Genomic DNA, 23,089 nt, shown 5'->3' on the forward strand with positions numbered 1-23,089 from the left:
CAGATATATTTTACCTAAATCTCTTCATTCAAGACAGCAGCTAGTTTCATGCTGTCCTTTTATAGAACAAGGTCTATAGTGGTCTCGATCAAGCCTTTTTTTTGGTCAGAGCAAGGATGTTTTGGCATTGTTGATTGTCTTAATTATATTGTAATAACTACAGTGTTTTTTTTTATTATTTCTTAATGCCTTTTAACATATTGATAGCAGAGAATTCTGTTAATGTTTTAATGAGTTAAGTATCCATAACCTTGTCATTTCACTCAGGTGCAGAGGCCCCACAAGAAATGTGTATAATATTTCTTTAAGAAAACCTCCCTTGCAAACACTATAACCCCTGCACTAGCAGGGAGCTCCTTGTGTAGACGGCCTTGTATTGACATATACATGCATATTAAAAGGGAGTGTCCCAGCTTGCTCATTATACATAGAATCGTTCAACATATCCCCTTATTAGCCCCCACCTCCTGTGGGGGAATTAATTTTGATGTGATTTATTTAATCTGCATAATATAAATACTCATTTCTCATACTCTATGCACATTCTTCTTTGCTTTATTATCTGCACTGTCTAGCCTGTTATTCCTAGAGAGCCCTTCCCAAACTTTCTGGGTTTCAAATTGGGATGCACAAAGTTATCAGCCAATGCTTCAAGGGAAATTTACTGAATAGTAAACTAGTTGGAAACCTAATTTGGAATTTATATATTTTTTTAAAAATGCATCTCCCCAGGCAAAAAAACCCCCATTACATTCAGCTTCATTTCAGGTGTACACCATGAGGATGATTAAAGGAGAAGAAAAAGTATTTTTTTACTTGAGTGCCAAAAATGAGTAATGTTTTTTCTAACCTGATGCCTCCTGCCAGTACTCCTTTCAGCAGAAAATTGCCCCAGATGTGGTTCATCCAGTGAGCTCCATGGAGTGATCCTCTTCCTGCTTCTTTTTTCTTTGAGCAGTTGTGCATGTGCAGTAGAGTGTGAATTCAAACTGTAACAAAAAAAGCAGGCTATTCAACTCTACATGCATGCACCTGCTTCTGGAAATTTGAAGAAAGAAGCAGAAGAACAAGATCGCTCTGTGGTGCTTGCTAAAAGGACCTTAGGTTGGGGCAGTTTTCTGCTGATAAGTGCACCGGTCTGAGATACCAGTTAAATAAAAACAATCACTTGGGTGTGCTACCCCCAAGTGACTTTCCTTCTCCTTTAATACATTTTTGGGATAAAAGTTTGCTGTGATCCAGAGTTGTTTGCTGCAATTATGCAAATTGGGGCAAAATGCTGTATGAAAATAATTTGGCCGATTCCAAATCCTTCAGAAACACATCACTAATTTTGCATATCAAGCCTTCTTATTCCTAAGCCCAGTAACTGTTCTCACACTTGTGTGAAGCCTGTCAATATCATAGATTTTGTCATAACAGCAAATGCATTTTTCAAAAACCCAATCCAGAACTTCATTCTTCTCTAACATTATTGTTGTTAAAGCTCATATTATTATTCCCAACAGCAAGTGAGATTGTGTTGTCCTTGACAAGCCTTATTTTTTTGTTACAGAAAAAGTTAGCAGAGAACATAATCATAAGTCAAATGTCATCCGCACCACCAGGTACTTTTATGTTCCTTTACTCTTGCCACAGTTGCTTACGTCTTTACTGTTGCCAATAATGCTAGCATTGTCTTAAGTTTGATTTTGTGCAGCTCTAATATTTTAACTCTGTATCCCATTTGACTTTTAGGTTTTTGTCCTATAGCATTCAGTTCAGAGAAATGTAAGCCACAATAGGAACATGTGGGGGTCTATTTATCAACAGTCTCATTTTTGTAGTTTTAGTGGGTTTTGAACCACGACTAAACTCACAAACTCTGAAACTACAAATGTCGTGAGATTTATTACAAAATCCGAATAAAAAAAAGTATGAATGGAAAATTATTCTTAATTTCGAATTGATTTAAAGTGGGCCAAAGGATCAGCATAGCTCTCCTTGACTTCTATAGGACCTCAAAAACTTTCACCTTTTGTATTAGTGCTTTTTGTGGTTTTTACACTTAGGGGCAGATTCATCAAGGGTCGAATATCGAGGGTTAATTAACCCTCGATATTCGACTGGGAATGAAAATCCTTCGACTTCGAATATCGAAGTCGAAGGATTTTGCGCAAAAACTGTGATCGAATGATCGAAGGAATAATCATTCGATCGAAGGATTAAATCCTTCGAATCGAACGATTCGAAGGATTTTAATCCAACGATCGAAGGATTATCCTTCGACAAAAAAAGATAGCCAAGCCTATGGGGACCTTCCCCATTGACTTCAGTAGCTTTTAGGTGGCAAACTAGGGGGTCGAAGTTTTTTCTTAAAGAGACAGTACTTCGACTATCGATTGGTCGAATAGTCAAACGATTTTTAGTTCGGATCCTTCGATTCGAAGTGGAAGGTCGAAGTAGCCCATTCGATGGTCGAAGTAGCCCAAAAAACACTTCGAAATTCGAAGTTTTTTTACTTCGAATCCTTCACTCGAAGTTAATGAATTGGCCCCTAAATAAATCTCAAACTTTTATAGCTTTTTTTAAAAAAATTTTAGAAAATCACAAATCCTAGAGATACAGTTGTTAGTATATGGTCCCCCTAAGCCTCCAGAAGTAAAGGCACATTTGCAACGTTAAATTGTGAACCTAGTGTAGCCGAAATCTGGATTACTGGGAAACTGAAGAAAATGAAGAGAAATCATTTATTAAAAAGTAAAATTTAAGAAAATTAAAAATATAAGGCACTTTTTGGTGTACTATTTGAAAACAATTAAACTGAAAAAGTGGTTAGAAGGTTGACACCCCCTCCATCCATTGAAGAAAAGGAAGGTCATATGTCTGGGAAAGGAAAATGTCTAGATGGAAATGATGGATATACTAACAAAACTTTTTATTCATTAATTTTTTTTGTTCACTTTTAATAAATATTCTATTATATTGAATGCTTATTGAAGCAATACAATTGCTTTTGTTTATCATTGTTTCGAATGATTCAGAATGATTTGGGGACTTATCTCATTGCAGCCAGCCTACAAGGAAAGTATTAATTAGATGATTAATATTGATATTTACAGATACAATATCCATATTGATTATAAAGATTTTTTTTAATTTGTTCATTCCCACATGATCTTGAGTGCACTCGGTTTTTAATACACTGATTGACCTGTTAAAACAGTTTGTAAAAAGTACATTTGTGGTTGTGAGTTTTAAATGTATGTTTCCTATACCCTCTATAAATAGTATTTAGAGTTCACAGAAATCATTGTGATTTATGAAGTGCTATTCAATCTGTGAATTTCCTTGCAACTATTTGCATTTATTTGCACATTGATTGACAGTGAATACAAGTTCTGCCTTCCAACTGCTTTAAAAAACTGCTGCTTCGTTTATATCTAGAAATAAATTGTCCAAAAACCATTGGTGTCATGGGGGATGTGGGGAGGATAGCTTGCTACTTCCAAGAGAACACATAACATTATTGTAGAGATCCATGCAGATCTGCAATCATTTTATACTCTTTAATTCTTCATAAAAAACATATTATGGACAGTTTATGTACTCTCTCTTCTTTTTCTCTGTAGCCCCTTCTTTTCAGAAGAAAAATGCAGACAATCACCATTCACCTCCAATTTAAAAGACATCACAAAAAGTGAAACTGTCCCACAAGGAAGACCAGGTGTGTTTGTGATTCTTATTGCTTAAAGGGGTTCTAAACCCAACTGTAACACTGTGCCTTAGTGCCCCCCTAGTTTTCTATAGAAGGTGATAAATAACATAATTGTAGATGCAAGAAATGTCACCAATTCTACTGACCCAGCACTATGTCAGGCATCTTGTTACAGATCCTACATATGGAGATTATTATAATTTTGATTTTACATACAGAGATTACTATAATTACTTGCATGTTATTTTACAGAGATTATTGTAATTTTTATTCTTCATTATATTACATTGTAATCATACATGGGATTAAGGCTTGTTCAGAGATGAGAAAACTGTTGCAGGAACAAAAAAAACGATCACATTAGAGGGTTGTCTGCATTTTAATGCTGCTGCTGGCTGTGGAGACTTGGGAAGCAGTTTTTTTAAAGTTTTTTTGTGCAATATTGCTTTAAGAATGCAACCCCCAACATTACTGGTCTGCAGCTCCAAGCATGCCTTATCCTGCCTGTTACATGATGTTGTACCCATTTAAGTGTGATTTTCCCCATACCTTGCCTGTAATTTAATTTTAAAGGTTTAAATATATGAATGATACTATAATAATAGAAACATTGAAATATATTTTTAAAGGGTCACTGGCCCAAGTTATTTCATATCCTATTTACTTTGTTTATACAAACTTTAGTAATTTGTAAAAAGAAAAAATAAGTAAGTTTCGCCCAGGGAAGCCCCTCCTGCTGCAACATTACTCCAATACCTACCCTTTACACTGCTGCTCCCCCTGTTTTGGGGAGGGTGGGTGCTTTTCGGGGTCCTCTTTTAACCTATCCCAACAACAACAACAACCCAGGAACTACAACATCCATAATCCCTAACCCCCTCTTCCATTTCCCTCATTCCTAGCCCACCACATGGCCGCCAGCAGAATTTACAGGGCCTTGTACAACAACATTTTCTGGGCCCCCTGGGGCCCCATCTATCCTGCCACCTGAGCCCCACATCAAAATAAAAAGGCCACACAGCCATGAGTGCTAAAAAAAGTAAAAACCCATTGGTGGTCAGGGCCCCCCTACAAGTGGTCAGGGGTTTAAAAAAATTGGTGCTCATTGGAAATATGGCAGGCGATCTTATTCCTCCTCAGCAACAGCACCTTCTATGTACTCCTTGGCGGCTTTGGCTCCCTGGGCCCCCTTAATACTTGAAATCCATTGGGCCCCCCTTAATGGCAGCCCTGACCCATCACTACATCCCCCCAAGTAAGGAACCCCCACCCCATTCCCCCAGGTAAGAGCCCACCACTCTGGCACACAGCACCCCTTCGTTTACTGCTGTCACAAGCCCTTACGATTACTGTCATATTCCCACGCTCCACCACACTGCTCTCCACCACCTGCCAAGACCGGGGTTCACCACGTTTTTTCCTGGTGACCCTCATCCCACTCTGTTTAATTACAAATTCCATATACAAATAACTTTATGATCATTGAAGATCTTTTAAGACAATTTATTGAAAACTTAAATTTATTTCCATTATGCAAAAAATTATATACTGTATGTATGTATATTGTTTGGGTGGGCATCCCATTTCATTTAATAGGTTACAAGACCAAGGAACATTGCATCAATGACTACATCACTCCTATACAGTTTTTTTGTAGCACTACTTTGCTTCTACAATATTACTATGGAATATTACAAACAGTTTTTCTGGACCCAATAGAATCAGCATTTTAACCATCATTTTTACCTTGTGCTTGCTAACTATAGTGAGTGGCTTTTAGTATTAGCAAGGATAAGAATCTTGTTGCATGAAAACAAGCATTTTAATTTTTGTGTAATTTTTCAACAAAAATTATAGCTTTGTGTTTTTTTACTTCTACTTAAAAGAATACAGCAGATATGCTAGAAATCTTCAAACTATAATTTTTTTTTTACTTGAATAATAAGAAAGTTTTGGGGCATGTAGAGGGCCCAAAAGTGTCTTAACTACCGGGGGTGCGATCGCTAAGGCTTATCGTGGGCAACATAGAAGTCTTGGTCGCACGTCTGGAGGCCATGAGAGTGTGAATCTGGGGGGATGGGTTGGTGGTGATTGGTGATGGCCATGAGAGTGTGAATCTGTGGGGAAGAGGTGGTGGTGGGCCCAGGTCCACATGCTGCACGTGGGTCTGGCCACCACTAGTTACGCCACTTGGTGGTTGCCACCCCCTTATCCAATATTCACTGTGTGTTATAATATTATTAAGCATGCAGGTACTCTTGAGGTTGTATAGAGCATACAGAAGCATATAAGAATGCAATATTTCCATATTTAATATACCAGTGTTCAGTGTAAAGCCCTTTGAATATATATGAATCCATTTAGCAGCAGCAGCAGATTGTAGTCATTTGCTATGTTCACATGTAGCAACTTAATTACAAGTGACCGTGTATTCAAGCATGACTATGTAATCCCTCTTGCATTTCTGTGTTCCACTGAATATTAATGCAAGTGGCACCTGCTGGTTTAATAGTCATGTCACAAGGGCACACAGTGGAGATCGGCTGTTCATTTGTAAAGCAAAACACAATACAAGCTTTTAGTTAAAATATTTCCATTTTAAACCTCAGCTTTAATAAATGTGAGATTTGATTATTTCTCAAGTGGCTGAAATTCACAGTTTCTCTGCAGCCTTCATCTGCATGCGTTGCTTCTGTCTCAGCTTGAGAATCCATTTGTTCATTACATTGTTCCCATCTACATGTTTTTTGTACTTGTCACTGCAACATTGAAGTAAAATGCTTGCAGGAGACAGAAGGAAGGAGCAAAAATGGGTGTTACACTTAGGTTTGCACTTTGCAAATACTGATAATAAAGGAGACATATAGCATAACTAAGAACCCTCCTAATCTTGTAGGCAATGATAAATAATATATGGTGCTGGTCTTACTTTCAGCCAAAAAATAATACTACCTTTAATAATGGTCCCTTTATTGGAGCTCCCTATAGATCTGCTCTGGTCCCTGTCCGTGTGGGGTGGGTGTGTCCTAACAGTCCCTGCCAGAAACACATTAGGTGGGGGATAGCCATTCACAGCTCTGCATTCACAAAAGCAAACAAAGGCTTTAGTTCAGGTCAACCTAGCTGATGATTGATTCCTATCCTACAATGCAGTATGCTTAGTGCTCCTGGCTTCCCTGCACAGCCTGGGAAAGGAGGCAGCAGGACTTGGAACAGATGGATGGGACTAGTAGGGTTTTTGCAAAAAAAATTCAATAAACTAGCCCAAAACACTACTTTTTTAAGCTCACCCCTTCTATATTTAAAAAAGTATAATGCACTGGCACAGTTTTGTTCTTTTTACACAATATGTCTCCTTTAAATATTCAGCTGACTTAATTAAATACGTTAGCTATTTTGTCAGTAGTTCATGTATCAAAGCACCTCTTTTCTGGGGATAACAACGGCATCCCCTGTTTTGTGGAAAGAATGATGTATTCTGGAGTATTAGAGAAAAAGAAAAGTTGTATTTTCTCTTGGGATCTACAGGAAGCTGCTAGACAGAATCAATCAATCACCTGCATATTGGGTAAGACTCCCAGGGGAATCTTGTCTTTAGATTTATCCAGCTTATGTTATATAATTGGGTCAGCACTGTCAGGGTAGCTGAGCAGCCCAAAGCTCCAGCAGGAGGTTAGTGGGTTAGTATCCTGGTTGTACACAGGTAGACACCTGGCAACCCAGCATAGAGGCCTCAGTGATAAGGAGGGTGTTTCTCTATAAAGAGGATTCCCATTCTACCAGCAGTGCCCATCAGTAGACCTGGTTGGGGGAAACCATCGAGTATTGCTCATATTCTTTGTTAAAGGTTATATTGAATTTTATCATATTTTTGCGTTCTGTAGGCAGCCAGAAGAGGTATGTGACTTCCACTCCCAACACCGTTGCACCCTTAAGACATGTTTTTATGCACAACCCTAGTTTTTGATCTAAAAACTACTCTTAAAACTGGGCAAGTGGCTGGTGAAAGTAGGAAACATACTCCATAATAGAAACAATGGTATGTACAGTGCTTTGCCCTCAAGGAGCGCTTTACAAATAAAAATATACATACATACATACATATGATGTCACTTCATTGTTCACATATATACCTACAACAGAGACAATTGAGACTAAGAAATCGACTCCAGCAAGTTAACACCCTTAGCAGCAGAACAAAGCTCAGTGTAACAACCTTACCTGGTGGTCTAGCGGGAGGGGGTCTGCAGGGACGCCTGCAGCCCCCTCGGCGGGGACGCCCGCCACGTTGCTCCTCTGGGCCGCAAATGGGGAATGGTTAGGGCGCGCGCGTTTCTTCCTGATTTATGTGCGCATGCACGCTGGTGTGTGATGTCAGCACGCAGTGGCGCGAAATTTAAAAGTATTAAAGGCACAGTTTGGATTTTTCACATTGCCCGTGATAGTATTTTGTTTCCTGGTGCTTCTGAGCCTTGTGCTATTTTCTGAACCTGTTTGATTCCTGTTTTTGACCCCTGCCTGGCTATTTGACCATTCTGACTTCTGGATTCTGACCCTTGCCTGGTTACCGACTACCTCCTCTGATTAACCCTCTGATTGACTTCCTGGTTTGACCCTTGCCTGCCTGATAACGTTTATTCTCTGCCTACCTCGACCCGGCCTGATCTGACTACTGTTTTGCCTAAACGCCTTGTACTACGATCTTCTGTCCAAAGACTTTGCTTTACTGTCGTGCCCCTCTGCTTATCCAGAACCCTCATCTTGCACCTCTCGTTTAAGTCCAGGTGGCATCCAAGTAAGCCGAGGGCTCCTCCCGAGGCCCAAAGGCGGTCACACTACTGGTGAAGCACGAGCCGAGACCAGGGTGCCTGGTGTTTTGTTCTGGTGTTGGGTGCTGACCGTGACACTCAGTCCTAACCAAGTATGTTTGTTGTTAGATGTGTACCTTAACACCACATACTTCAAGTACAAGGACCTTTTGTATAGACAGAAACATGGATGTGCAATGGGTTCTCCAGTCTCTCCCATTGTAGCTAACTTGTACATGGAGGAAGTGGAAAGGAGGGCCTTACTTACATTCCAGAGAACTAAACCAAGTCACTGATTCAGATATGTGGATGACACTTGGGTTAAAATCAGATCCAATGAAGTGGCGACCTTTACAGAACACATTAACTAAGTGGACAATAATACAAGTTCACACAAGTTCACAAGGGAAGATGTCCACGGGAACAAACTTGCCTTTTTGCACTGTGTTATATGCATCCAAGGGGGGAGTAACTTGAAAACAGAAGTATACAGGAAACCTACTAACACAGATCAATATTTGTTGCGATTCCCACCATCTGCTGGAACACAAACTGGGTGTCATTAGAACTCTACACCACAGGGTGGAATGTGTGGCAACTGATACAGAGTCCAAGGACATGGAGCATAAACATCTCAGAGGAGCTTTGAAAGTGTGTGGCTACCCAGACTGGGCCTTTGTCAAAACAGCAGCAACCAAGCCCAACAGGAAAACCAAAATATATAACTCCTCCAGAGACACAAAGTAGGCAAAACATAGTCATCCCATATGTAGCTGGAGTGTCGGAGAAACTCAGGAGGATTTTCAACAAACGCCATGCCCCTGTGTTTTTCAAACCTAGCAACACACTGAGACAAAAACTGGTACACCCAAAGGATCCAATGCCTAAAGAAAAACAAAGCAATGTGGTATACACAGTCCAGTGTAGCGAGGAGTGCACTGATCTATACATTGGGGAGACAAAACAACTGCTCACCAAGTGAATGGCTGATCTTAGGAGGGCGAACTCTACAGGGCAAGAGTCGACTGTCTTTCTACACCTAAAAGACAAGGGGCACTCCTTTGAAGATAGCAATGTCCAAATCTTGGATAAAGAAGACCGCTCGTTTGACAGAGGCCTGAAAGAGGCGATTCATGTCAAGGTGGAGAAACCATCTCTGAACAGAGGCGGGGGCCTTCGACACCACCTGTCTGCTACATACAATGCTGTTCTCACATGTGTACCCTGGCAGTTTCAGAAAACTTCACACATCCATCCGTGCAACTCTCATAAGTAACACCTGTTTCTAGGAGTTACATTACAAATTGGTAATCCTATCACAGTAACTACATAGAATCACGACCTCTGTGAATTTCAGATGTCATCTCTCTGAAGAGTTACAATGTGCCATTGTAATTGAATTAGTGGAAGAGTCTATATGCTGAGAACTTCCCACACCAGTCAGTTGAACTGAAGAAACTGCTCGGATGAGTAGTGAAACATCTCCAAAGATTACTCAGCAAGTCCAGTTGTTTTAGAATTACTTATATTAGATACTATAAAGTAATAGAGTATTGTACAGTGTTAGTGATGGTCTGGCTTGTATTTTCAAGTATTGTCAATGTTATATTTTGGACATCGCTAAACATCACTAAGTATATTTCATGATCTACACATTCAATGCAACGTTTCAACATCAGATTCCATCAGGCTCTCCTTGAAATGGCAGTTATTTAATGGAAAAAGGTACAACAATATACAAGGCCACTTCACATTGAAAGGATCACATCAACACAGATATCCAGGGACTGCCAATGCAACCTTAATGTGTTATTTCAGTCCTGATATTTGTTCAGCAAAATGGTCTTTCAAGTGCTACTGAAAAGCCCTGTTCGGCAAGTTTTACAGGGGTTGATTTAAAGTGATTAAATACTTAAAAATAAAAACACAATCCGAGAATCTCTGCAACTGATCTTAATTTTTTTTTGTGCAGCTTTAGAATTATTTGAATTCTAAATTATTATTCAGTTTCAGGGTTACAGATAATTAAAAACATTAAAAACAGGAATTAAAGGGGTGGTTCACCTTCAAGTAAATGTTTAGTATGTTATAGAATGGCCAATTCTAAGCAACTTTTACTTTGGTTTTCATTATTTATTTTTTTATAGTTTTATAATTATTTCCCTTTTTCTTCTGACTCTTTCCAGCTTTCAAATGGGCGTCGCTGTCCCCATCTAAAAAGCCAATGCTCTGTAAGGCTACAAATTCTATTGTTATTGCTACTTTTTTTTACTCATCTTTCTATTCAAGGCCTCTCCTATTCATATTCTAGTCTCTTAGTCAAATAAATGCATGTTTGCTATGGTAATTTGGTCCCTAGCAACCAGATTGCTTAAATTGCAAACTGGAGAGCTCCTGAATAAAATGCTAAATAACTCAAAAACCACAAATAATAAAAAAATGAAAACCAATTGCAGATTGTCTCAGACTATTACTCCCCAACCTCATACTAAAAGTTAGCTCAAAGGTGAACAACCCCTTTAAGCAATAAGTCAAAAGATATTAGGATGCATATTAATTGTTCAGCCAAGCCCTATTTGTTGAACTCATGCTGAAAAGAATTTATACTACAAATTTATTTTTCACAGGCAGTTTTAGTGTGCCAAAAATTGTGTGCTAAACAAAAATCCCCCCAGTATACACATAGAATGGATCTTTTTATAAGAATTACAAGGTCAGTATCAAATTTATGTTTAGGGAAGTAGATAATGTCAATACTTTGAAATTAATTTTGAATGAATTCTAAGCCTTTTCCTTTTTATTATATTACTGACCCTAAAGAACCTCATAGGCGAAGGCTTGGAATAACCAATTAAGTAATCATGATCCATAACCAAGGTGATATGCAAGCTCCAGATGTCCAAATAAAATCAAATTGCCCTACGCGGCTTATGCAGTAGCAAGGTCAAGAAGGAATAGTGTCTTTAATGAGCTTAGTTACAGTCATTATCAACTCTCTTAAGTATTGATATGTCATCTGAAATTGAAAAGGAAAATTTTACGCAAGGCTGGTCATTTTAGAAAAATTGGTAATGGTGGAACACATAATAGCCTGTGATAAAAATATAACTATTCCACTTAATTGAAATACCAATAACAAGCTTTTTATGTTAATTTTCTCAACAAATTGTAGTTTTTAGAGTGAAAATAAATTGTGAGATCACCTAATCAGTGGATCTGTGATTGGTTTGGCTTCACACACAGTGGAGTTAAGCTCCCCAAGACGCAACGATTCTTCTTGCCGAACGTCCGATTTTAGGGAAGGCCGACCAATCCTTCGAAATTATCGTGCGGTTAGTGGTATTCGAACGATCGTACATCTTACGATTTTTCGGCCGACATCTGTCGGGAAATTGATCAGCCAGGTCAAAAAATCTTTGTCGGTCCCAGTGCAATCTTATCTATGTTTGCAGGGCCAAGCAGGCAGCTCCCCTTTGTTTTCCTGGTAAATTGGTCTTTTTAGTTGATGGTAAATTTGTACGATCGTATGATCGTTCTGAGAAGATCGTGGTCTCACGATCAGGATCTGATCTTTTCAAAATCTCAACATCTATGGCCAGCTTTAGAATTGACAGAATCAATTGGTCTGCCCTATGGAAGATGATATGATCACAGTTGGGCTTGGGCTTTGAACAATTAATCACATTCAGACATACACATTCACACAGAGCTTTACACAGATTAAAAATCATTTACATCTGTCCCTGCCCCAGTGGAGCTTACAATCTAAGGACCCTATCATTTTCAAAGACACTATGGACAGTTTTATCAGGAACCAAATAACCTGACTGTATTTTTATGGAGTGAGGGAAGAAACCAATGCAGACACTGGGAGAACATAGAAACTCTGTGCAGATAGTGCCCTGGCCACACATTATGAAATTTTACTCCCATTGCAAACAGCATGCAGGGAGAAAGGATTCAGACAATTATTTCTGCTATGATATATTTTTGAAAATAGTGAAAACATTGGTATCTTTTTAAAGGCAGTATGCAGTTAGCACAGATACCAAAATAACTGCAATTTAGTCCTACAGATTCTATTTCTTATAAAGAAGTATTCTTTTCATGGGAAGTCAACTCTCTGGGCAGTAAGCAGTTTATCATCCTTGTGCTTCTTAGCTCACTAGACTGGGGACAAAATTTCTCTCCATCAATTTGAATTGGAATGACCTATAAGCCAGTTATCACACAAAATGCTCAGTGCCGATGTGAATGCCCACCATACTCAAAAGCTATTAGGGACATATTACGCATGTTTGGAAGATGTGCACAAAGATGAATGAATCATGAATAAAGGTACCAAAAATGCAGCATGAGACTGCTGCAATGAGAAAGCATTACACACCCGCTAAGAAAACTATATAGTTCCCAGCTTACTTTGTGGAATTATGAGCTGGAAATATATGTCAGTTGTAAGCACCTGATGGTTCCATGTGTGTCTGACTTTTATCCTGGTGGGAATTTCAGCTTTAGTTCACTGGCAACCGGGACTCCCATCTGCACAATCATTACTCACCGACTGCCCGTCTGCAGTGAGCTCTGGAACAGCCCAAACTCTAATGATAATCTGGATTTAGTATAACCTCACTGCAGCTGTTTCCCTTATAGAGAACGTACAAGGGAAAAAGAAAGAGGGCAACATCACACACAAAGTTGCTCTGCTTCAGACACTAGAATGCAGACTGTACAACTGAATGACACTTTGAACATGAGCTGAGGAATATCATTTAAGATGACTGAATTGAAAAGTAGGACAGAGTACATGAATCTTGTTCATCTTTTATTAAACATTTCAAATGGCCAATTCACCTTGTTCTTTTTTTAATTTTGAAATAACGTCTATAAACGTGTTACGCAACTTACTTTTTTAGCTTTGCCGAGCTGCCACTGTCTGTCAGGCTGGCTTGTCACTACCTTTCTATTGTTAAATGGGATGTTCACCATTATATTAGCTTTTAGTATGTTATAGATAAACCTCTTCTAAGTAATGTTTTCATGATTCATTTTGTATTTTTTTTAATTATTAGCCTAACTATTTTGCCTGTTTTCAGCCTGAAACTGAAAATGTTTTTTTGGTTGTTAGGTTCACCAACCCTAGCAACCTAAATCAGATCGACTATGAAGGTTCCATACTCTGCCTGTGTAGGTGTTGCATTCGTGACAGAATTTCTGATTCTGAAAAAGCAAAATACAGTACGTTTAAATCTCCAATAAGGATCCTTAGGGCATCGGAACACTGAGCAAATCATCTGCTGTCATCCTCTTCTTTGTGTAGCCCCATTGACAGGCATTGTGTTGGCATGGTTGGAGCTACAAGACCAGATTTCAGCATGAAAATACAAAACGCAGGCTGAGAAAATCAGATGATCCACTCAATGTGCCCTTGCCCTGACACATTGGCACTTTAGTATGCATTCCATGTCACTGCAAATAACTCATATAAAAATGTGTAAGAGCCCTAACAGAGCCATGCCTAACTTTTAGTTCTAACATAGCAAATGAGTGAGCGTTAAAGCTGCAGTAGTTAATGGGATACTGTCATGGAAAAACATGTTTTTTTCAAAATGCATCAGTTAATAGTGCTGCTGTAGCAGAATTCTGCACTGAAATCCATTTTTCAAAAGAGCAAACAGATTTTGTTATATTCAATTTTGAAATCTGACATGGGGCTAGACATATTGTCAATTTCCCAGCTGCCCCCAGTCATGTGACTTGTGCTCTAATAAACTTCAATCACTCTTTACTGCTGTACTGCAAGTTGGAGTGATATCAACCCAGCTCCCTAACACAAGATAACAGCTGCCTGGTAGATATCAGAACAGCACTTAGTAAAATAGTAAAAGCCATGTCCCACTGAGACACATTCAGTTACATTGCATAGGAGAATTAACAGCCTGCCAGAAAGTAATTCCATCCTAAAGTGCAGGCACAAGTCACATGACTGGGGCAGTTGGGAAACTGACAAAATGTCTAGCCCCATGTCAGATTTCAAAATTGAATATAAAAAAATCTATCTGCTCTTTTAAAAAATGCTGAATTCTGCTAGAGCAGCACTATTAACTGATGTGTTTTGGAAAAAACATGTTTTCCCATGACAGTATCCCTTTAATGTTATTTAGGTGATCAATCATTTGAAATGAAATTGAAAGGGCAAGGTTTCGTAGTGGACAGGAATATAGAAGGTGCTAGTCCCATAGAAACATAACAGATATTCCTATTAAGTGTTCATTAAATTTAGGCATGCACCAATCCAGGATTCAGTTCGGGATTCTGCCAAATCCTAGCTTTTTCCAGTAGCATTTGGATTCAGCCAGATCCAAGAGCCTGGCCAAACCAAATACAAACTCAAAAATGTGAAAACTTTGCTTCACTTGGGCGTCATCAATTTCCACCTGCGTGCCGTAGATTTACGGGCGTGACCAGGATTCTAATTTGGTTTTCATCCGATTCCGAAGAAGAGGATTTAGGATTTGCCCAGACCCTGATTAGCAGGGTTCAGTGCATCCCTAATTAAAGGTAAGTTTTATGACTCCTTCAAGCAAGTAGAAGTTAATACTACAGTCTTTTCTCTGTGTAGAAAATATTAACTGTTAGTGGGGGGAAAGAGGTTTGTTTATAATACTTTGTGCTGCAAAAGAACATAAGAATAGTATGCTCAATTAGATAAATGTACCTATTATAGTTGGTAAAGAAGTACCTTCCATCTATACAGTATTTACTGTAGCCTCATGGTTGACTTTCAAGATGTTCCCCTCATTAACAATTACTTAAAGGGATACTGTCATTGGAAAAAACATTTTTTTCAAAATGAATCAGTTAATAGTGTTGCTCCAGCAGAATTCTGCACTGAAATCCATTTTTCGAAAGAGCAAACAGATTTTTTTATATTCAATTTTGAAATCTGACATGGGGCTAGACATATTGTCAATTTCCCAGCTGCCCCAAGTCATGTGACTTGTGCTCTGATAAACTTCAATCACTCTTTACTGCTGTACTGCAAGTTGGAGTGATATCACCCCCTCCCTTTTCCCCCCCAGCAGCCAAACAAAAGAACAATGGGAAGGTAACCAGATAACAGCTCCCTAACACAAGATAACAGCTGCCTGGTAGATCTAAGAACAACACTCAATAGTAAAAACCCATGTCTCACTGAGACACATTCAGTTACATTGAGAAGGAAAAACAGCAGCCTGCCAGAAAGCATTTCTCTCCTAAAGTGCAGGCACAAGTCACATGACCAGGGGCAGCTGGGAAATTGACAAAATGTCTAGCCCCATGTCAGATTTCAAAATTGAATATAAAAAAATCTGTTTGCTCTTTTGAGAAATGGATTTCAGTGCAGAATTCTGCTGGAGTAGCACTATTAACCGATGCGTTTTGAAAAAAACATGTTTTCCGATGACAGGATCCCTTTAATTTTTGAGTGGTGCTGTGCAGGCCATACCCCTGCATGTACGCTGGGAACATCTTAATACCCTTGTGACTCCCTGAAATAGGACGGTTCCATAGAGCCTTGCCTTACTCCCTAGATGTGGATATAACTTAAAGGGGCAGTATACCCCTTGTTCAACATATGGTCAAGGAATAGGACTTAGAAAAGTTTTTGATTTTTTTCCTAAAAAATAAAGTATACTTTTACCACAAAGCTGTTTTGAGTTCTCCTTTAGTTAGAATGGCTCTCTTATCACTTGACTTATGGAGGAATAGCTCCCAGCTGTGAGAGTGAAAAAACAACGTCTCCTCTCCCACCCGATCAATGTTCCACAATTCTACCTCCAAGAACAAAAAACAAGAGAGGGAGAAAAAACACAGTTGCGCACTGCCAAGATATAAATACAGCTTCTCTGCTTCGGTAGTACTAACAGGATTTTGGCGGATTTCACTCGCACATCAGCGCTGTTCCCCAGTGCAGTACAATCTGTGTTTAGTTCAATTGCCTCCCGTTCCTCTGCTCCACACACACTGAAATGTTTTACTCGGTGTCCTGCTGCAGCTGAAGATGATCACTTTCGTCTCTTAAAATTGCAACTTTCGACATAACGCGTTTCATGAAAGGATTTCACTTCATCAGAGGCTTATAAAATGTCTCAATAAAAAACTTCCATCATACTCCTGTCCTTCTCATTGCCACATCTCATTGGCTAGCTACTCGGGGTAATTAAATATGTAAAACAAAGGAAGAAGCAGAACTTCATGAATATTCAATTGCATATAAGTAATAAATAAATAGATATAAATACCAAACCTATAATACATCACACAAAAATTAAAAAGTATGTTAAAAGGAAACAATTAATGTCCAGTTCTATATTTAAACCACGAGGTTGTAGCGTTTTTAATAGAACGGGAGGCAATTGAACTAAACGCGGATCGTACTGCACTGGGGAACAGCGCTGATGTGCGAGTGAAATCCGGCAAAATCCTGTTAGTACTATCGAAGCAGGGCAGCCGTATCTATATCTTGGCAGTGTGCAACTGTTTTTTCTCCCTCTCTTGTTTTTTGTTCTTGGAGGTAGAATTGCGGAACATTGATCTATCGGGTGGGAGAGGAGACGTTGTTTTTCACTCTCATAGCTGGGAGCTATTCCTCCATAAGTCAAGCGACAAGAGAGCCATTCTAACTAAAGGAGAACTCAAAACAGCTTTGTGTTAAAAGTATACTATATATTTTAGGAAGCACATACACTTCTATCAAAAACTTTTTTATCCTCTAGGTTGGAACCCTGTGTGTTTTGTGCATCCCATTTGACTTTGCGCAAGGAGTTAACATTTCAATTAAGGAATAGGGCTTGTGATAAAAATGCTTTTTGCCTATTGTATCAGTCATCTTTTTAACAAAACATGGCAGAGAGACTGAAGCTTCTTGTTTGGTAGATAATTAGTTCAGCACAAACCCTATTCGTTGAACTTGTGTAGTGCAAGGGGGTATTCTGTCCCTTTTAAGGTTTCCAGGAATACGCCCATAATAGCCAATGTAAAAAAGTTGAAATAAAATGTGCCTACACTTTTCTGAGGTTCTGAACTCTGTTAAGTGTTGAATGTGCGTCATGTAACAGTTTTTTCTGAATACCACAAGATGGCATTAGTGAGAACCTTACAGTGGCATGTGCTGACTGATTTATACACCTAGCACATAACAACAAGAATGGTTGACAGTAATTTAGAGATTTCACCCTTGCAGCCCCCATGGTTTACTGTAAAAAGGTGACCTTCAGGAGATGGAATCTATGCGTAATAGGGAAGCACTGATTAGCATATGAAGTGAGTCTCATTGATATTGTGCATGGGAAACTGAATCATTGCATTTTCTTAACTGTATTTTATATTAAGACTGGAATGGGATTTTTTATATAATGCATTTGCTAAAGAGTATTTCTAATTGTAATTAGCATATCTAAGATAAGGCAAGTAAATCATCTTAAAAATGTAGTTAACTGTGTGTCCTGTCAATGCTTAATAGACAGTGACACAGAAAGTTTAGATTTTGCATTTCACTTCCTTAACTATACATATGTATTATGTTATATATTGCTTATCAATTTAGCATTATTCTGGATCCCTAGCTTTTTTTTTTTTAATTAAGACCACTGGGAAACTTCTCATTTTCTTAATTTGCCAGCTGTCACATCTATTTTATATTTTATACCTCCCATTTGTCTCTGTGTTGGTTGTATAGTCCCAATTTGTGGTTCTTAAAGACAGAAGCCTTTACTTGGCTGGTGAGCCGGCCTGTAAGGGAATATCAAGGTAGATTTGGGTGGTGTTCTAAAATATGCCATTTTTTGATTGGTAAAGTTTTAAATTATTCATGTCGAAATTACATTTTTGGATTTGCAAGCTGTGTTTTAAACTCCATGTTCTTTTGCCTGGATATATGAGCTGTGTTTTAAACTCCATGTTCCACTAAATGAATCATTTAGTGGACCCTCATGTATAATCTGTCAAAGGCCTTGTTTTAATAACTCCTAGTCTGCCTCACCGAGAAGCAAACCAAGCAATTTAATCTCAGGTTTCATTTTGCGTTCTAGGATTTTGATCTAAGCAGTTATATAAAGGGTAACAAAAGTCTGTGCTGCACCATTGCCCTGAGTGAGACTGACGCTGGCCATATACTGATCTGCTGACTTTGCAAGGTCGATCCAACAGCAGAAATATCCCTGATTTGGCCAACCACATGGCCCCAGATCAACAATTGGATCATAAGTGGGGTCAATGAGGATGGGAAAGAATCATATTAATGCTCACATGCAGTCCTTTTTTTCAACCTGTCTGATTTAATCAGGCAGGCAGATAGGCAGTTAGCGTTCATGGGTTGATAAGCTGGCAAGTCGGAAGCCCATGTATGGCCAGCTTAAACCTTCTAATGAACTTTTTTTTAATGTTTTTGTAATGTGCTTCGTTAAAGGGTTTGCTCACTTTTAAATTAATTTTAAGCATGAGGTAGAGAGTGCTAGTCTGAGGCAATTTGAATTGGTTTTAATTTTTTATTATTTGTGGTTTTTGAGTCATTTAACTTTTTATTCAGCTGCTCTGGAAGTTGCAGTTTCAACAATCTGGTTACTAGGGTCCAAATTAACCTAGCAACCATGCATTGATTTGAATAAAATACTGGAATATGAATAGGAGAGAACGATTAGTGATAAAAGCTAACCATAACAATACATTTGTAACCTAACAGAGCATTTGTGACCCCAATTTGAAAGCTGGAAAGAGTCAGACGGAGAAGGCAATTCAAAAACTAAAAATTAAGGCCAATTGAAAAGTTACTTTGAATTAGCCATTCTATAACATACTAAAAGTTAACTTAAAGGTGGACAATGTGAATAATGTTTTATTTGTTATATTTTACTTAATAGGAAAAAAATGCAGGGACATAGAGCAGTCACATCCATAGACTTGCAGTGAAATTGTGCTCAATATGCTAACTGTGCAACTGGCTGTGGTTAGTAATATAGTATAATATATAATATTGCCTATAAGAGGATCTTTGTTCTCCTATTTGGAAAGTCTTCTGTGGCATAGTGTAAGTATATACACACCACTTCGCTCTGGTATGTACAGCATTTTGGATCACTTGACAGGGATACCATGGGACACCTTTTACCTGCAGTATCCATTAACACAACCACCAGAGAATTACCTGAGACTGATCACACCCTTTTCATTTCTGAGCCATGGTCAATTGCTATTAACCACAAACATTGCAAAATCTTCATTTTCCATACATTTTCAGGCAAAGGGAGATGGATTCCATGCATCCTGTCGCCCACCCCCCATCTAAGGAAATAATGGAATTTTATGGGCTGTGAGCTGGCAAAGTAACTTCACATTATTTTAGTTGAAGAGGAAGTAATTTTTTTCATATAGAAGACAAACTGAAATATCAGAATGAAACTTTTAAATAGGCCGAGTTGGAAAACAAACCATTTTCCCAACGTTGATACTATTAATGTTTATATGGATTGTTTGCAAACCCAAATGGAGAGATTCCTGTAAGTAAGACCTGCATTAAGGCGGTGGTACATCCAGGGTTCCCTTAGCTTGACTAGCACCTAGTGAAATGCACACTAGCAGATTGGTTGACCCCCAGTAATGCTAGAATTCTGCATTTCATTTGTCAATTTGTGTAGACTTTCTGTGCACATTGTACACTTTCTCACATGCACCTGTCCAATGTAACCTTGCAGAGCATACCCAGACCCTTTTCTTCCTGTATTGTAACTCACTATTCCATCACAGTAAGCCTCCCGTTTGAGTTTGTTTTTCTCCCTGAATGTATAGGAATATGAGCCGAACAAATTAACTATTATTGAGAACAATAAGGTTCCAGGGCCTTCTAGACTCTTCCTGCTCTCCAAGATGTTTCCCTCATCTGATGTTTATTCACATGGAATCCTTAGTTTACTCCTGTTTGGCCAAGAACATCTGTTTTGTAACCGCAGACCATTTCCTTTGATGAGCGTCCAGGTGCTGTGCTTTCAGACATAAGGTTTCTGCATATGCTCTCCAGATTTTATCGATCGTCCTATGATTCATGTGTCCTTGAATAGTTGGGCCCCTAGAAAAACATTCAGTTTTGGCATACATCTTTGTAGAACTCTACTACTTTTACTGAGACATGCTTTTAGAGCTGCAGAATATGAATTTAGTTTGCATATATGTTTTATGATATCTGTTGAGCACTGAGCACTGTACAGAACATTTATTTCTATTTCGTTGCAACAGTCACTCTTTGAAGACCATGGTCCATTTAATGACTTAGTGCATTAGTGCAATTTTATCTGTGATGTTAACTCCGTCTTATTCCCCCAGCATTGTACATTTTACCCATCATGCTCTCATAACTGAAAGCTATGCCCCAGCAGAAATACCTGCCGGGCTGGGTTCAAACTCTACTTAGCCTTTAGTGTATATCACCTTAAGACCAGAATAAAGTTTATGGTCCCTTTGCACACCACCGGTCTCCTTTTTTGTGCTTCATATACTGTATATATAGTATAAATATAGTGGGAAAAAATGTGACAAAATTAGTTAAAATGTTAAAAACTGTTAAAATAATGTACCCCCTTTTGAAAAATATAATACATTAGACGTCACCAAGGAATAGGCACAACCAAAATTGCTTTTATACAGGTCATGGATCTCCAAGGTGACTTGTAATATTTTCACATTCTAAGATAGGTGATACATTATTTCTTATAATAGACACATTTCACTAAATCATGAGGCATTGCTGAACACCAATTACAACTGATGACATCACAAAGCACTTAATAACTGATGACAACAAATAACCTAGAGAAGGTATATACTGTAGATATACTAATCTGAAAGAGCAAACTTTGCCAACAATTTTCAGATATTTTTTTTTCAACCAAACCTGGGAAAATCAAACATTTTTGGTCGCACGATTTAATAAACAAAAAGAGGAAAACATAGGAAAATTATTATTGCACCTTGCTTAAAATAATCCAGGTATATACTGTATATCCTAAGTTCAGTTTATGTGGAAAGGCAATTTTAATTTGTATTTCGTGATTCATAATTAACGACAGCTTTTTCTTTACATATGCTTTAACTGTGAGAATGATTACAAGCTGTATAGACAGGTGGAAACAAAATAAGTTATTTTTATACATTAAAACTGCAGTTAGGCTCATATATTAATGACACTCATAGGGGCACATTTACTTAGCTCGAGTGAAGGAAAAGAATAAAAAAATACTTCAAATTTCAAAATATTTTTTTGGCTACTTCGACCTTCAACTACGATTCGAACTAAAAATCATTCGATAGTCGAAGTACTGTCTCTTTAAAAAAAACTTCGACCACCTACTTCGCCACCTAAAACCTACCTAGCATCAATGTTAGCCTATGGGGAAGGTCCCCATAGGCTTTCCTAGCTTTTTTTGATCAAAAGAAAATCGTTCAATCGATGGATTAAAATCCTTCGAATCGTTCCTTCAATTTTTCCTTCAAACGTACGAACGAAGGAAATGCGGTAAATCCTTCGACTTCGATATTCGAAGTCGAAGGATTTTACTTTGACGGTCGAATATCGAGGGTTAATTAACCCTCGATATTCAACCCTAAGTAAATGTGCCCCTATATATGGTACCAAAAAGCATAGGAATTGGCCATATTTGGTTGGCTAGTTTGGTCTATGCCAACAATACTGCTTGACCTTCCAGCCTGTATGTCACCACCAATGCTGATGTTTGGACTAACGTCCCATGTCTAAAAACAAAGCTTAAAAAAATGTACCCTAAAGGGTTTTGCCATAGTGCCTTCTTGGTGGGGGAATAGTCCACAAGCAGATGGGGATAAAGTAGGAACCCTAGCACCTTCTCACTTCCTGCTTTTAGATCTGGTTGATCCAAACAATACTACTGTATGTGGCTGTCCCTGTGGACAGTCAGATGGACAGATTTCAATTAATTCTGCTCGCTGATGGATAACAGGTGTATCAGCTTGTGTCATAATTACTAGCTGCCCTTGTCCTAATTATTAATGTTATTGAACATCAGACTAATAGTGCTGATATATCCAATATAGCTTATACCCAGAAGGCATATTGTAAGAAACCTTTATTTCCTTGGCCATTTCTATTTCTATATTACAGTGCAACTTCCCAATATATACAGCAGCTCCACAGAGCAGCAGAGCACTTATAAATCTTGCAATATTTGTAAGGCCCATAGTATTTAATATCAGTGAATTTGCAGTATTGCTTTATCATGGTCATTGATGCAATTTTTGTTTCTCCATGGGCTCCCCAGATTCTGAACCACTGGGGCTTGACACTAGCAGCGGAATAACAGCATGGAAACTCAGTGAACAACTCTTTCCGTGCGATGTTTGTGGGAAAGTGTTTGGTCGACAGCAGACTCTGTCTCGTCACCTCTTGCTGCACACAGGTATCATCCAGAAACTTTTGAGTTCTGTGCCTTACTGTCAGAATTAAAAAAAATATAATTTCCTGTTTCTTATTTACATTTGTACACAACCAAAATTAACACTTAAGAGAGGGTATTTGAGGAGG

At 38.4% G+C, this 23,089-nt stretch overlaps 1 protein-coding gene across 1 annotated transcript in view; it reads left to right on the forward strand.

Moving 5' to 3' along the window:
- znf827.L (zinc finger protein 827 L homeolog) overlaps positions 1-23,089 on the forward strand; it is a 127,151-nt gene that overhangs the window by 81,839 nt on the left and 22,223 nt on the right. Inside the window, exons 7-9 of the mRNA XM_018231536.2 lie at positions 1,556-1,607; positions 3,612-3,706; positions 22,827-22,964. Of these exons, the coding sequence (XP_018087025.1) occupies positions 1,556-1,607; positions 3,612-3,706; positions 22,827-22,964 (285 nt within the window). The remainder of the gene's footprint in view (positions 1-1,555; positions 1,608-3,611; positions 3,707-22,826; positions 22,965-23,089) is intronic.

Source organism: Xenopus laevis, chromosome 1L, assembly GCF_017654675.1.
Source record: "Xenopus laevis strain J_2021 chromosome 1L, Xenopus_laevis_v10.1, whole genome shotgun sequence".
NCBI lineage: Eukaryota > Metazoa > Chordata > Amphibia > Anura > Pipidae > Xenopus > Xenopus laevis.